Source organism: Mustela erminea, chromosome 7, assembly GCF_009829155.1.
Source record: "Mustela erminea isolate mMusErm1 chromosome 7, mMusErm1.Pri, whole genome shotgun sequence".
Classification (NCBI taxonomy): domain Eukaryota; kingdom Metazoa; phylum Chordata; class Mammalia; order Carnivora; family Mustelidae; genus Mustela; species Mustela erminea.
In genome coordinates this window covers 106,841,304-106,855,937 of record NC_045620.1, presented here as the reverse complement: position 1 = coordinate 106,855,937, position 14,634 = coordinate 106,841,304, and the positions used below count along the sequence as shown (strand labels likewise).

At 51.7% G+C, this 14,634-nt stretch overlaps 1 protein-coding gene across 1 annotated transcript in view; it reads left to right on the top strand.

Annotated features, from left to right (window-relative positions):
• Positions 1 to 14,397, top strand: part of SNRNP200 (small nuclear ribonucleoprotein U5 subunit 200) — a 29,622-nt gene extending 15,225 nt beyond the window's left edge. Inside the window, exons 19-45 of the mRNA XM_032352832.1 lie at positions 165 to 296; positions 467 to 655; positions 1,018 to 1,215; positions 1,634 to 1,786; positions 1,896 to 1,976; positions 2,215 to 2,298; positions 2,922 to 3,028; positions 3,270 to 3,388; positions 3,674 to 3,828; positions 3,939 to 4,128; positions 4,342 to 4,515; positions 5,428 to 5,588; positions 5,888 to 6,115; positions 6,458 to 6,649; positions 6,758 to 6,936; positions 7,090 to 7,241; positions 8,092 to 8,200; positions 8,980 to 9,088; positions 9,595 to 9,784; positions 9,881 to 10,045; positions 10,243 to 10,364; positions 10,790 to 10,933; positions 11,034 to 11,210; positions 11,523 to 11,683; positions 11,798 to 11,879; positions 13,714 to 13,806; positions 13,908 to 14,397. Coding sequence (XP_032208723.1) covers positions 165 to 296; positions 467 to 655; positions 1,018 to 1,215; positions 1,634 to 1,786; positions 1,896 to 1,976; positions 2,215 to 2,298; positions 2,922 to 3,028; positions 3,270 to 3,388; positions 3,674 to 3,828; positions 3,939 to 4,128; positions 4,342 to 4,515; positions 5,428 to 5,588; positions 5,888 to 6,115; positions 6,458 to 6,649; positions 6,758 to 6,936; positions 7,090 to 7,241; positions 8,092 to 8,200; positions 8,980 to 9,088; positions 9,595 to 9,784; positions 9,881 to 10,045; positions 10,243 to 10,364; positions 10,790 to 10,933; positions 11,034 to 11,210; positions 11,523 to 11,683; positions 11,798 to 11,879; positions 13,714 to 13,806; positions 13,908 to 14,051 — 3,990 coding nt within the window. The 3' untranslated portion in view covers positions 14,052 to 14,397. The remainder of the gene's footprint in view (positions 1 to 164; positions 297 to 466; positions 656 to 1,017; positions 1,216 to 1,633; positions 1,787 to 1,895; positions 1,977 to 2,214; positions 2,299 to 2,921; positions 3,029 to 3,269; positions 3,389 to 3,673; positions 3,829 to 3,938; positions 4,129 to 4,341; positions 4,516 to 5,427; positions 5,589 to 5,887; positions 6,116 to 6,457; positions 6,650 to 6,757; positions 6,937 to 7,089; positions 7,242 to 8,091; positions 8,201 to 8,979; positions 9,089 to 9,594; positions 9,785 to 9,880; positions 10,046 to 10,242; positions 10,365 to 10,789; positions 10,934 to 11,033; positions 11,211 to 11,522; positions 11,684 to 11,797; positions 11,880 to 13,713; positions 13,807 to 13,907) is intronic.
• The last annotated feature ends 237 nt before the right edge of the window (positions 14,398 to 14,634 follow it).

The following is a 14,634-nucleotide window of genomic DNA, read 5'->3' as shown; positions in this document are numbered from 1 at the left end:
AAACTAAGGACTCCTTCCGCCTTTGTTCCAGTGTTATGCTGACAAGTGTGGGGCCTACTTCAGTCGCGTTAGGAGCTCTGTGGCTGGTTTCCTGGAGGTCTTGGGGATACTGACCCTCTGTTGGTAACATCTGTTTTCCTTATTACCTTGCCTTTCTTCTGTAGGTCTTAGTTTCCACAGCAACGCTGGCTTGGGGTGTGAATCTCCCTGCACATACAGTCATCATCAAAGGCACCCAGGTGTACAGTCCAGAGAAGGGGCGCTGGACAGAACTAGGAGCACTGGACATTCTGCAGGTATAGAGCCTTTGAGGTTATTTTCAACTGGAAAAAGTTTACCGTGTATAAAATGCAAGGAGGCCAAAAAGGCGGCAGATGGAGGAAGGTGGGCGTCTGTAAGGTAGAAGCCTGGGAACAGATCCATAAGCTCTGTGGTCATAGCCTTCTCGGTTTGGTTTCTGACCTAGATGCTGGGACGTGCTGGAAGACCCCAGTATGACACCAAGGGCGAAGGCATACTCATCACATCTCATGGGGAGCTACAGTACTACTTGTCCCTACTCAATCAGCAGCTTCCTATTGAGAGCCAGATGGTTTCAAAGTTGCCTGACATGCTTAATGCCGAAATCGTGCTGGGGAACGTCCAGAATGCCAAGGTAGGGAAGGGCTCTGCTTTTGGTGCTTCTTGCTTTCTCGGGAGAAATTGGTACCAAGGGTGGGATGGTCTCCATTGTGACATTTTGGGCCACCAGCACCCAGGGTCCTTTAGCCCTGGGCCCCACGTCTTTGATGGAAGCAGTCTCTCTGAAGCTTGTCAAGTCTGTGGCAGGCAGTTCCCCTTGTTACCAAGATCTCAGAAAGCATTCTGTCTCTTTAGTAATGGGATGTTAAAAACTTTCAGAAGATGACATAATACACATTTTTATAGTTGGGAATTAATTTGCAAGTGATCTGCGGGAACATTTCATTTGGACATCAGTTCTCCACGCTAAGATCCACGAGCTGTCTCTCCTTTTAGGATGCGGTGAACTGGCTGGGCTATGCCTACTTGTATATCCGGATGCTCCGATCCCCAACCCTCTATGGCATCTCTCACGATGACCTCAAGGGGGATCCCCTGCTGGACCAGCGCCGACTGGATTTGGTTCATACTGCTGCCTTGATGCTGGATAAGAACAATCTGGTCAAGTATGACAAGAAGACAGGCAACTTCCAGGTGAGTGTGCTGAGGGATGGAGGCAAAAGTCTCAGTAAAAGCACTTGCCCCAGGCGACAGTTTCTCACATTGTGTTCTTGATTTGGATGCTGCCTAATTGCCCATTGCTTGGAACAGTAGAAAAACAGGTGGGATTAGACCGTGACTTTTGAATCTGGGAACTTCCAAAATGGTATAGGAGAATCTGCTGGTGCCTCCTTTCTGTCACTTGGCGTCGAGGTAGCTAATTCAGCTGTCTATTCTGTATGGGCATTAGCTCACCATCGGTCAGTGTACTGTACCATCTTTCCTCATGTGTGTGCCGGGCTCTTGTGTTGCTGGGAATTCATCCAGTGGGCACCTGGGGCACCCACTGTCCACCATGAGAGGTTGCCACTTGTCAGTGATCGCTGTTGGATTGAGTGTTCCTCCTTCATAGGTGACAGAACTGGGCCGCATAGCCAGCCACTACTACATCACCAATGATACCGTGCAGACCTACAACCAGCTGCTGAAGCCCACCCTGAGTGAGATTGAGCTTTTCAGAGTTTTCTCCTTGTCCTCAGAGTTCAAGAACATCACTGTGAGAGAGGTGAGTCCCCACAGCATGTTGGGACCGGTGGTTGGTACTCACTGCCGAGTTGCTGGATGGGTTCTCTGGTCACCTGGCTTTTCCATGACCTGTTTACTTCTTTTGGCAGGAAGAGAAGCTGGAGCTGCAAAAATTGCTGGAGAGGGTGCCCATCCCTGTGAAGGAGAGCATCGAGGAGCCCAGTGCTAAGGTGGGCCCGCTCCCCTGCTCAGGCCAGGGAGTAGGTGGTGGTGTAACGTCCTGATTCGAGTTTCTCCCAGTTTTTGCATTCTTCTACATGTTCTTTTTATGTGGAATAATGATTATTTCATGCTTCTGAAGTAAGATCTTAAACCTGGCATGTACTCCAGAATAGAAATGTGATTTGCTTTCGTGGACCGGGCTAGTCAGTGACTGGCCAACCTCTGGCCAATCTTGCTTTTTTCCAGATCAACGTGCTGCTCCAAGCCTTCATCTCACAGCTAAAGTTGGAGGGCTTTGCACTGATGGCGGACATGGTGTATGTTACACAGGTGAGAGCAGAGGGTGCTGCCAGAAGAGACCCGAACAGCTCCAGCCCCTGGTAGTGTGCGTCTTGGAGAAAGGTGGCCTGACCCTAGTGAGGGGGAAAGGAGGCCAGGTTTTGCCCTAGTTGACTTGTTGGCTGATGTGTGTCTGTTATGGCTACTCTGTTTCACTGACCTTGAGCATGGGGAGAGGTAGGGCCTTAAGAGATCAGAGTGCTGGGGAGAGCCACAGACATGGTGTCTGCTTCCTCCAGGGGATGGTTTCACACTATGGCCACTGGGCTCAGATACAAATCCAGAAACGGCAAAAAAGACTCTTAGCTATGTTTTGTTTTTATTTCTAAGGCCGAGTCACTAGCTCTTGCTAGATCCCTAAGTGCTAAGTGATCTGAAGCTTTAAAATCATGCAGTGAGCATTAGGTTAAGAGGTACGGTGAGCTCGAGCTGCATTTTTCTATTTTATGTTCAGCAAGCATCTGTACGAAAGGGGAACAGTAATTACGAGAGGACTTTGTTTCTGAGTGGTGTGCCTAAGTGTGTCAGAGCTTGAGGTAATGAAGTGTCAGGTGGCTTCATTAGGGCTGGGGAGAGCGGGGACTTACCAGAGGGAGTGCTTTCTCTTTCCCCAGTCGGCCGGCCGGTTGATGCGCGCCATCTTTGAAATTGTCCTGAACCGGGGTTGGGCGCAGCTTACGGACAAGACCCTGAACCTCTGCAAGATGATTGATAAGCGCATGTGAGGGGCCGGGGGTTTGGGAGCTGGTCACTGCGAGTGAAGGTCCCCGGGCTAAGGGGTGGTAGGGAAGCCTGGGAGTGCGCTCTCTCTGGCCTTCACTAGTGAATTGGGACTTGCACTGTGTGGAAGTTGAGAAAGGGAAGCCTCCTTGGGTGGAGCCTGGGTAGAGGGAAAGGGGTGGGCGGTGATGGCTTTCAGGTGTCGTTGCGGTGCAGTTCTGAATCCCTTCCTTCCTGGCCAGGTGGCAGTCCATGTGTCCTCTGCGCCAGTTCCGGAAACTCCCTGAGGAAGTAGTGAAGAAGATCGAGAAGAAAAACTTCCCCTTTGAGCGTCTCTATGACCTGAATCATAATGAGATAGGTGTGTGGGAAGCTCTCCTCTTTGTCTTTACGGCTCCGACATCTTTCTGCTCCTTCTTCCTTCCCAATTCCAAGCCCTGATGCCCTGTTGTCCTGCGTTCACTTCCCACCACCCACTGAAGTAACAAGGCCAGCTCTTGGTCTTGGGCCTTCGAATCCTCTGGGCTGCACTGTGAGTGGGGGGAGGAGTCTGCACCCCAGAGTGGAATGTGCCTCTCGCCCTCAGGGCCCAGTTTGCAGCTCCTGCGTGGCAGGCTGCAGCCCCCATAAGCTCCTGTCCTTCTAGGGGAGCTCATCCGCATGCCAAAGATGGGGAAGACCATCCACAAGTACGTCCACCTCTTCCCCAAGTTGGAGTTGTCAGTGCACCTGCAGCCTATCACACGCTCCACACTGAAAGTGGAGCTGACCATCACGCCCGACTTCCAGTGGGACGAGAAGGTGCGTCCTTGCCCGGGGAGGGCCTGCTTGCAGACGCTCCTGAGAAGAGCTGGCCTAGAGCTGGGAGTCCACGTGGGCTCACGTTCTTTCACCTGTGCTTGCGTTGGTAGGTTCATGGGTCGTCAGAGGCCTTCTGGATTCTGGTGGAGGATGTGGACAGTGAGGTGATACTCCACCATGAGTATTTTCTGCTCAAGGCCAAGTATGCCCAGGACGAGCACCTCATCACATTCTTCGTGCCTGTCTTTGAACCGCTGCCCCCTCAGTACTTCATCCGAGTGGTGTCTGACCGCTGGCTCTGTGAGTGTGTGTCTGCATGTTCCCGTGGGGGCAGCTCTCCTGGGGGAATTGTGAGATTGTCTGCCCTTTCTGTTGGACTGGACTCTGGGGTCAGAGCGATGCTAGCTGCTGACTAGCTGTTGCCTTGGGGTTTCCAGTGTGCTTGGAATGGCTCCGAGGGGCCATTAGTAAAGGGAGGACTGCCCGTGACCCATCCTGTTTCTGTTGTGGCAGCTTGTGAGACGCAGCTGCCTGTCTCCTTCCGGCACCTGATCCTACCAGAGAAGTACCCACCTCCAACCGAGCTTCTAGACCTGCAGCCCTTGCCTGTGTCTGCCCTGCGAAACAGCGCCTTCGAGAGCCTTTACCAGGATAAATTTCCTTTCTTCAACCCCATCCAGACCCAAGGTAGGCGTTTCCATCCCCAGGAGGTCATTTCCTTTGGGAGCCTTTTAAGGTCCCCTAGAGACTGTTCTTTGGCAGGAAGGACAGGAGGGTGCTCAGGGAGATGGAGCTCAGCAGAGCCAACCGCGGGAGCACGGTGGGGCTTTTTCCCTTCTCAGTCCTTGGTCACAGCTAGATTTCTTTTGCTTTTCTGCATGTGTCACTGGGGAGAGTCTGTAGAACAAGGCCTCCTGTGGTGCACTGTTGTTTCTCAGGCAGCTGGGTCCATGTGTGCAGCATTGACGGAAGCCTCCTTCCCCTCATTGTTTTTGACAACAGCCATGGTCACAGAGCGTGCCTAAGTCCTTTTGGCTGAGTACATCTGGGTGTTTTCTTCTCCCTGCCTCCTACCGATCCCATGAGGGATTTTCTGTCGGTGACAATACTGTTTGTACCTGTTGTGCAGATGAGGAAACTTGGCAGGGAGAGGCCCCTCTGCTGAACCACCTGATAAACAGAACTTGGACTTTAACCAGCCTTAATGCTGGGATGTAGGCTTTGCCTTGTTCTTTAGTAGACTGTTTCCAGGGACCAGAGGAGAGTGTTGGAGGGGCAGAGAAAAGCAGCCAGTTCTTTCTGTTCTGCGTCCTGGGCCCTGAGAGGACTGGCAGACAAGCACAGGGTTCTGCCATCCTGCAAATCTCCATGCTGCCCAGACTCTTAGTCCGTGCTCTTCCCGTGCTACCTGCGTGTGAGGGGAAGGATGGGGGGGGATGTGGTAGGCTGACTGCAGGTAGAGGCTCCGATGGCAGCCCCCATGGTGGCACCTGAGGGCGGGCTGGCTGGCTGAGTTTCTTCTGGTGGCCTCTGTTCTGAGGAGCGGTCTGAGTATCTCCTCTTCTCCCCTGTTCTCCCCGCTGCTCTGCTGGCCTCCAGTGTTCAACACCGTGTACAACAGTGACGATAACGTGTTTGTGGGGGCCCCCACGGGCAGCGGGAAGACCATCTGTGCAGAGTTTGCCATCCTGCGGATGCTGCTGCAGAACTCAGAGGGGCGCTGTGTCTACATTACGCCCATGGAGGCTCTGGCGGAGCAGGTGTGTGGTGTGGTGGTGTGTCCCCGGTGCGCTTGCCTGGAAGCTGCTTTCCTCTGAGCCCAGATCAGAATTCCTTGAAATTTGCAGGGTCAGTTGTGGCAAGACTCTGCTCTCTTTTGTCGATGTCCTCGGTGTGTGTACCGAATGAAGACACTGCCATCCCTTCAGGGTTGATGTGGGCTTATAAAGTAATTTGAGACGCACAGATCAAGTCTGTTTGGCTTCTAGGGCTTTTCTTGTTAAAAAATGAAACGACACCTGGCCTGATGTTTTCGGCTCTTCCTTTCCTTGCATGCCAGGTTTACATGGACTGGTATGAGAAATTCCAGGACAGGCTCAACAAGAAGGTGGTGCTCCTGACAGGGGAGACTAGCACAGACCTGAAGCTTTTGGGCAAGGGCAACATCATCATCAGCACCCCAGAGAAGTGGGACATACTCTCCCGGCGATGGAAGCAGCGCAAGAACGTCCAGAACATCAACCTCTTTGTGGTGGATGAAGTCCACCTTATCGGGGGCGAGAATGGGGTACGGCTTGACCTTAAAGCACAGGAGAGTGGTTGTGATGGGCTGAGTGGCCTTGGCATTGGGACTTACCTTTGGGTCTGAGGCAAGAGACTAGGTGCTTCTACCAAGAAGATTCTGCTTGTCACTTCATTCCAGAGGGACAGTGTGGGACTTTTTTGGTAGTACTCTGGGAAAATAGCATTGCTTAGTGGAGATAGGGTGCCACAGAGGAAGTGGAACCAAAGGTAGGAGCCGTCCAGATTAGAAGGAGGAGATAGGCGATCATTTCGTGGTGGTTGGGCTATACGGAAAGGCTAGGGACAGGGTGCCTGGGCCTGTAGTGACTCCCTCTCTGTGTCCCAGCCTGTCTTAGAAGTGATCTGCTCCCGGATGCGCTACATCTCCTCCCAGATTGAGCGGCCCATTCGCATTGTGGCACTTAGCTCCTCGCTCTCGAATGCTAAGGACGTGGCCCACTGGCTGGGGTGCAGCGCCACCTCCACTTTCAACTTCCACCCGAATGTGCGCCCGGTGCCCTTGGAGCTGCACATCCAGGTAGGGTCTGCCCTCCCCGCCTCCCTGCCCTCCCTGCTCTCCACACTCCTCCGTGACCTTGAGTCAGCGGACCGGCTCCGACTTCTCTCTGTTTCCTTCGGTCTCCAGGGCTTCAACATCAGCCACACACAAACTCGCCTGCTGTCCATGGCCAAGCCCGTGTACCATGCCATCACCAAGCACTCTCCCAAGAAGCCGGTCATTGTTTTTGTTCCATCCCGAAAGCAGACCCGCCTCACTGCCATCGACATCCTCACCACATGTGCCGCAGATATCCAGCGGCAGAGGTGGGGTGGGGGGAGTTGGGCCACTGTGGTGGGCTCACCCTAAAGGGCACTCTGTTGCTGATGGTGGCAGTTAGCCCCCCCAGCAGCACAGTTGGAAGGGTCTTGCCAGGGACTGGAAGTGCTCTGAGCTGAATCCGTGCCCATGCCCCCTAGGTTCTTGCACTGCACTGAGAAGGATCTGATCCCATACCTGGAGAAGCTAAGTGACAGCACGCTCAAGGAAACACTGTTAAATGGGGTGGGCTACCTGCACGAGGGGCTCAGCCCCATGGAGCGACGCCTGGTGGAACAGCTTTTCAGCTCAGGTGAGAAAAAGTCTTGTGGCCCAGAGGGAGGTGCTAAGGGTGTATCACAGGCGGTGGGCACCCACCTTTTCGATGCGGGTGATACTTTGAGCACGCTAATCACCTTCAAAATACTTTTCTGATTCTTTTATCTATTATCTCATTCGATTGTCTCCGGGGCTTTGTGATATGGGTAGAATATCGTGCCTACATGCTAGATGAGAAAACAGGCAGGCACAAAAGGTGGTATTACTTAAGAACCGGCTTTTCTAGAACAGGACCTTTGACCAGTAGACCTGGTTTTCCATGGATACCACACTAGCCAAGGCTGTTAGACCTTAGAGGTGTAGTAAATGCTAGAACATGAGTCTCCTCTGGTGTGGTCTGGGTACTGCTCTCCCTTGCTGACTTGCGGCCTGTCACGCAGAGCGTTCTCATTCTGACACTCTTCGGTGGAGCTGCGGTGGAGATGCTCCTGCCACAGTCAGTGGCACTCTCTGTTTCTTCATCCTGTCACTCACAGCTCAGCATTGCTTCCACATACAAAGCCAGCCCATGACTGAGGTGGCGTTAACCCTTTCCAGTCAGCAAGGCCAGTGTGTCAGGCAGATGGCTAGGCCTCGCTTTCCCTGGGTTTGGGATTCCGTTCCAGGATGACCCCGTTTCCTGTAGGCTGGTCTTCTGAGCTAGGCAACAGCAGCATGGGCCACCTCTTGGAGGATTGTGTCAGCCCTTAGTTATTATTAGGGCTCCTTCCTGGCCAGCTTTGCTGTGAGTTCTGAAACGGAGCACAGGAGAAGCCCCTACCTGCGCAGGAGATAAAGCCCCCCAGGGAGCCCTGCACTCAGGCATCTTCTCCCCTCTGCCTTAGGGGCCATCCAGGTGGTGGTAGCTTCTCGGAGTCTCTGCTGGGGCATGAATGTGGCTGCCCACCTGGTGATCATCATGGACACCCAGTACTACAATGGCAAGATCCACGCGTGAGTCTCGTGGTGCTCTGTTAATGGGAACCTTCCTCCTAAAGGGAACATAATAGCTGCAGATCCAGGGCTTAGGAAGGAAATGGGTTAGGAAGATAAACAGCAGAGATTCCCCCATAGCCAGGCGTCCCAGAGTTTTTAGTCTCAGGGCCTACGCTCACTTTTGGTTCTATTGTGCATCTGTTGTATTTCAGCAAGTTGGAGAAATGGAGTTCGAGCTAGAGACTAGGTAGTCTCCTTTATAGATTGGGAAAGTGACATGGTTCAAGTCACACGCCTTTGTGGTTACAAGAAGGCAAAGGTTTGGTTTTTCTTAGAAGAAGTTTGAATGATTTATTTCTTAATACTTTATTCTCAAAATGTAGATTTTTTTTTTCATGAAGTGAATGTTGTTTATGGTTTATCTTAATATCTAAAATTCCTTCTAGGTTTAGATTTTAGTCAGGTGACTTACTGACCCATGGCATGCAGCTGTTTGAAAGCTTGACTTAATATTTGATCCTTTATTAGGGAGTTACTCGCTTTTGGCAATTGCTGGATTTGTAGCTTTGGTTCAGGGACCCTGAACAGCAAAGTCCGAACTCTCACACTGGAAAACAGCAGTGACCTAGAGACAAACAAGTGACACTAGGACCTGAGCACAGGTCGTCCTAACCACAGGGATTAGTTGTAATTTGCTACTGTCGCACTTACTCTTTGACGTCGAGGGAGCCAGAGTCCCCTGCATGTGGTCTCCGTGTTGACATACCTTTGTCGCCTTTCCTCTCTCCTCTTGCCAGGTATGTGGATTACCCCATCTACGACGTGCTTCAGATGGTGGGGCACGCCAACCGCCCTTTGCAGGATGACGAGGGGCGCTGTGTTATCATGTGCCAGGGCTCCAAAAAGGTCAGTCCCGGCCTTGGGCAGGCTCGTGAGATCCTGGGCCTCAGAGTAGGTTCTTGAATAGGTGTCTTTCCTCATTTACATTCTTTCCTGTCAACTTCTGTTTCTTTTATTTTCCACATTGCTTTTGTAGTAAGCCTCTCAGCCACATGGAATCTTGTAGCCCTTTGTTTTTGCTGCTGCTGTTGACTCCACGTGTTGAGGTCTTTACTTTCTGGCTGGTTCTTCGTGTACTATTAGGCCTGCATGACTCGCTTGATCCCTGTTCCCATTTTAAGACTAACCAGGGATGTGGGTGGGAATAGGCGCCCACACCCACCATTCCGCGTGCACACCCGACGTGCCAGGTGCAGACCCAGTTCACCCTGTCGGTGCCGTGATTTCTTCCATTGTTGAATTAGTTGTGTCTGTCACACAAAGGCTCTTCCCTGTCGATTTGCCCTCGGCCCTCCTTTGTGACCTTGTTGTCACTGACACTTTATTACTATCTTTCCTTTTCTAATGCACAGGATTTCTTCAAAAAGTTCTTATATGAACCATTACCAGTGGAGTCACACCTGGACCACTGTATGCATGACCACTTCAATGCTGAGATTGTCACCAAGACCATAGAGAACAAGCAGGACGCCGTGGACTACCTGACCTGGACCTTTCTATACCGCCGCATGACCCAGAACCCCAATTACTACAACCTGCAGGGTCAGTGGACTCGGGGGGAGGCACAGTGTCCTTTTGTGCTTCTCCCAGCCATTGCTGGCCATCACCTGGTGACTCCTGCTTCTCTCACCTTCACAGGCATCTCCCATCGTCACCTGTCGGACCACTTGTCCGAGCTTGTAGAGCAGACCCTGAGTGACCTTGAGCAGTCCAAGTGTATCAGCATTGAGGACGAGATGGATGTGGCACCCCTGAACCTGGGCATGATCGCTGCTTACTATTACATCAACTATACCACCATTGGTGAGGGGCTGGCAGGGGCTGCTGTCCGTGGAGTCCGAGGCAAAGAAGTCCCTTGCAGGGGCCTGTAGCCCACTGGGATGAGCAAGCCTGGGGCTTCGAGTGCCCTGTGTGCTCGTTGGAGGGATGGATTATAGGGTAGTGCCGGGGTAGGTTAGCCTCTTTTCTGACTCCCCTTTCTATGCATCCTTGGCTGTCAGAGCTCTTCAGCATGTCCCTGAATGCCAAAACCAAGGTACGAGGGCTTATTGAGATCATCTCCAATGCGGCAGAGTATGAGAACATTCCTATCCGGCACCATGAAGATAACCTCCTGCGGCAGGTGAGGACATCTTGGATTCAGGACAGTGTCTTTGGAATTAACACTTGGCCTCTGTGCCCAGGGTACATGGTGTCCTTGTCACCACCAGAAAACCCCAACATGTCCATCACCCACATTTCTCTTTTCATTTGTTTTGTTTTTAAAGATTTTATTTATTTATTTGACAGATCACAAGCAGGCAGAGAGGCGGTTGGGTGGGAAGCAGGCTCGTGCTGAGCAGAGAGTCCCTTGCAGGGCTTGATCCCAGGACCCTGAGATGAGACCTGAGCCAAAGGCAGAGGCTTAACCCACTGAGCCACCCAGGCGCCCCCAAACGTCTCTGTTATTGAAGGGTTGTGAGCTTGGGCAGGTGGTACATCGGGCCGGAGAGCTGTCCTTGGGCAGGGTCATGTGTTCATCACTAGCTGTTTTTCTTCACCTTCCAGTTGGCTCAGAAGGTCCCCCACAAGCTGAATAACCCGAAGTTCAATGACCCGCACGTTAAGACCAACCTGCTCCTGCAAGCTCACCTGTCCCGCATGCAGCTGAGTGCCGAGCTGCAGTCGGATACAGAGGAGATCCTCAGCAAGGTAGGGGTGGGTGCAGGTACGGGTGTGGAGTGGAGGGGCCCGGGCTGGCCTGCGAAAGAGTCGTACCAAGCCTGTCTTCTCCGCTCCTCTACCCATTTAGGCAATCCGGCTCATCCAGGCCTGTGTGGATGTCCTTTCCAGCAATGGGTGGCTCAGCCCTGCCCTGGCAGCTATGGAGCTGGCCCAGATGGTCACCCAGGCCATGTGGTCCAAGGACTCCTACCTGAAACAGCTGCCACACTTCACCTCAGAGCATATTAAACGTTGCACAGACAAGGTGAGCCGGGTCTGGACCTGGACCGTTGCATGGCTGAGCCAGGTGGCCTGGGAGGTGGGGGCAGTTGCAGGGCTTGTGGGTGGTGAGTCACGGTAGGGGGTGGTTGGAGTTTCTCCGAGTTTTTCTGAGGGTGTTGCGTACTAAGATACTAGCGAGCGTGATGTCTGTGCAGTTGTAGGCTGTGCTTTTTCTTAAGCTGTATCTTTAGATGATCTGATAGCACAGGAAGTAAAACTAGCAGCTGTCTGGAGCCAAGTTTCATTTGCTGTTAGTATGTGTTCTCCTCCCTTGACCTCCGGATCCCCGCTGCAGGGAGTGGAGAGCGTTTTTGACATCATGGAGATGGAAGATGAAGAACGCAACGCGCTGCTTCAGCTCTCAGACAGCCAGATCGCGGACGTGGCCCGCTTCTGCAACCGCTACCCGAACATTGAGCTTTCTTACGAGGTGGTGGAGAAGGACAGCATCCGCAGGTGAGTCCGGTCCAGCCACGTGCCCTGCCCCGGGGGCCCTGCTGGGCTCGGCGTGGCGGCGCACCCCGACCCCCCTGCCGCGGCGCTGATGAGCTGCCCTGCTCTTCCCCACAGTGGCGGGCCAGTGGTGGTGCTGGTGCAGTTGGAGCGTGAGGAGGAAGTCACGGGCCCCGTGATCGCGCCTCTCTTTCCACAGGTGGGTCCTGATAGCTGGGCAGGAGTAAAAACCAGATAGAAAGCTTCCTAAAATTTTCTCCTGAAAGTTTGTTATAACTAAGATTTTAAAACTGTCAAAAAGAGCCTCAAAGGAACTCCCTTTAAAAAAAAAAGATATTTATTCATTCGAGAGAGCGAGAGAGAGCATGAATAGGGGTGAGAAGTAGAGGGAAAAGCAGACGTCCCTGCTGAGTCAGGAGCCTGACGTGGGGCTCAATCCCAGGACCCAGAGGTCACAGCCTGAGTAGAAGGCAGACACCCAACCATCTAAGCCACCCAAGCGCCCCATGGACTCTCATTTTTGAGTAGCAGTATGCAGTTTCTTCCAGAGGCCTTGACCTTTATTTAGCTAGTGTTCAGAGTTTAGTGGTAAGTTGTAAGGGGAGGGCGATTTAGGGTAATGATGAGCCCCAAGGCCGAGAATGGGGCCATGGGTGGTTTTCTTGTTTTTTGCTTGAAGACAGTTCAGGTGACTGGTCATTGTTAAAGACATCAGGACTTTTCTAGTTGGTATTTCTTCTCTCTCACTGCCATTTCACTCTGCATCTGGTTACTTCATTCTTTACCACCAGAAAGAAAATCTGATGCCTTAATTTGAGAAAATAATTGAAGACTGAAAGCAGAAACCAGATACAATGTAATGTTTCATTTTATAAACTAGTGGTTTAATAGGCTCTGGGGAAGGAGCTCTTTGAATCAGAATACTTGGGCTTTCTGACAAGGATGGCCTGCTCTGGGTCCTGTCCACAGGCCAGCTCATCTCTGCCTCAGCGTGTTTCACTTACCTGACGTAAGTGCTTTGAATCTAAAAGGGTCTCGGAGGAACTCCGCTGCCAGGCCTCAAAGACTAGATCTCTTGATAGTGGAATCTTGGATTCATTGGCAAGCATTGAATGTCAGAAGAAGGTATTTTGAAATAAATAAGGAAATGAGCCAGAACCAACAGTGAGTTCATCTACTTAAAAACAGAGTTCATTTGAGCGACCTTTTTGACAGCTTCGAAATCTTTTTTTTTTTTTTAAAGATTTTATTTATTTACTTGAGAGAGAGACAGTGAGAGAGAGCATTAACGAGGAGAAGGTCAGAGAGAGAAGCAGACTCCCCATGGAGCTGGGAGCCTGATGCGGGACTCGATCCCAGGACTCCAGGATCATGACCTGAGCCGAAGGCAGTCGTCCAACCAACTGAGCCACCCAGGCGTCCCGACAGCTTCGAAATCTTAATTGTACCAAATTGTCTTTTAGGGGCAAATTTTATTTCATTTTAAAAGATTTATGTATTTTATTTTTTTTTAAAAGATTTTATTATTTTGAGAGAGCAGAGCATGAGTGAGGGGGAGGTACAAAGGGAGAGGGAGAAGCAGACTCCCCGCTGAACAGGGTGGCCAGTGTGGGGTTTGATCCCAGGACCCCAGGATCATGACCTGAGCGGGAGGCAAACGCTTAACCGACTGAGCCACCCAGGCGCCCCTTATTTATGTATTTTAGAGAGAGCGCGTGCGCTGGCCGGGGTGGGTCGGGGACGGAAGGAGAGGGGCAGAAAGAATCTCAGGCAGACTCCCTGCTGAGTGAGGAGCCCAACGGATGGTCTCAATCCCAGGATCCTGAGATCATGACCCCAGGACCCTGAGATCATGACTGGAGCTGCAATTCAGAGTTGGCCACCTAACTGACGGAGCTGCCCAGGCGCCTCCAGGAGGAAATTTTTAGAAAGCTTTCTATCTGATTTTTGTTCTCCTACTTTTATAACCATTCTCGTGGTCTCATGGCCCTCAAGTTCTACATGCTGAAATTCTTGGCTTTTGGTCACTGCAGAAACGTGAAGAGGGCTGGTGGGTAGTGATCGGTGATGCCAAGTCCAATAGCCTCATCTCCATCAAGAGGCTGACCCTGCAGCAGAAGGCGAAGGTGAGTTAACACTGACCCCAGCACTTGATCTGAGATGGGGTCAGGGTGAGGTTCCTCCTCCTGTGTCTGTGCTCACCCTGGTTTCTGCCTGCTCACTCTAGGTGAAGCTTGACTTCGTGGCCCCAGCCACTGGTGCCCACAACTACACCCTGTATTTCATGAGCGATGCGTACATGGGATGTGACCAGGAATACAAATTCAGTGTGGACGTGAAGGAGGCGGAGACAGACAGTGACTCGGACTGAGTCCAGAGGCACTTACTCTTAAAAAGACAAGAGAAGAATTGCACCTGAATCAGGAACATGTACAGTTCCATGGGGACCAGGTCTGTTGTGAGATCTGGCCAGCCAGGGCAGGTGCTGTCCGTGGCCTCTTACTTAGCCTCTTACTGCTTTGCCATCTCAACTTCGGATCCAGTGTCCACAGGTGTCTTGTCACTGTCCAGCAGAAACTATGTACAGCATTTTTAGGCATGTTCTGTGTAGTTCCGTTTGTCAGACAATCTCATCAAATAACTTGGAGAAGCCATTTGTCTTTGGAGTATTTCCAAATTAAAGTTTCCTTCCTCTACCTAAGGCCCTTGGCCAAAAACATTTGGATTTTTTTTAGCCACTGAACTTGTTTCTAATGAATACTTCTAGAGGACAGGGCTGCTCTTTAGTTGGGCTGTCACCTGCAGCCTTTCCAGTCGGTGCAGAGAAGGGAACAAAGTTAGATAGCTGTCAGGTTTATGCCCTTGTCTCCCACCTCTTTTGTTACCCAGGTATCAGCACTACTATAGGAACTAACACAGAACTTGAGTCTCAAGATCTGTAGTGTCCCCTCCCA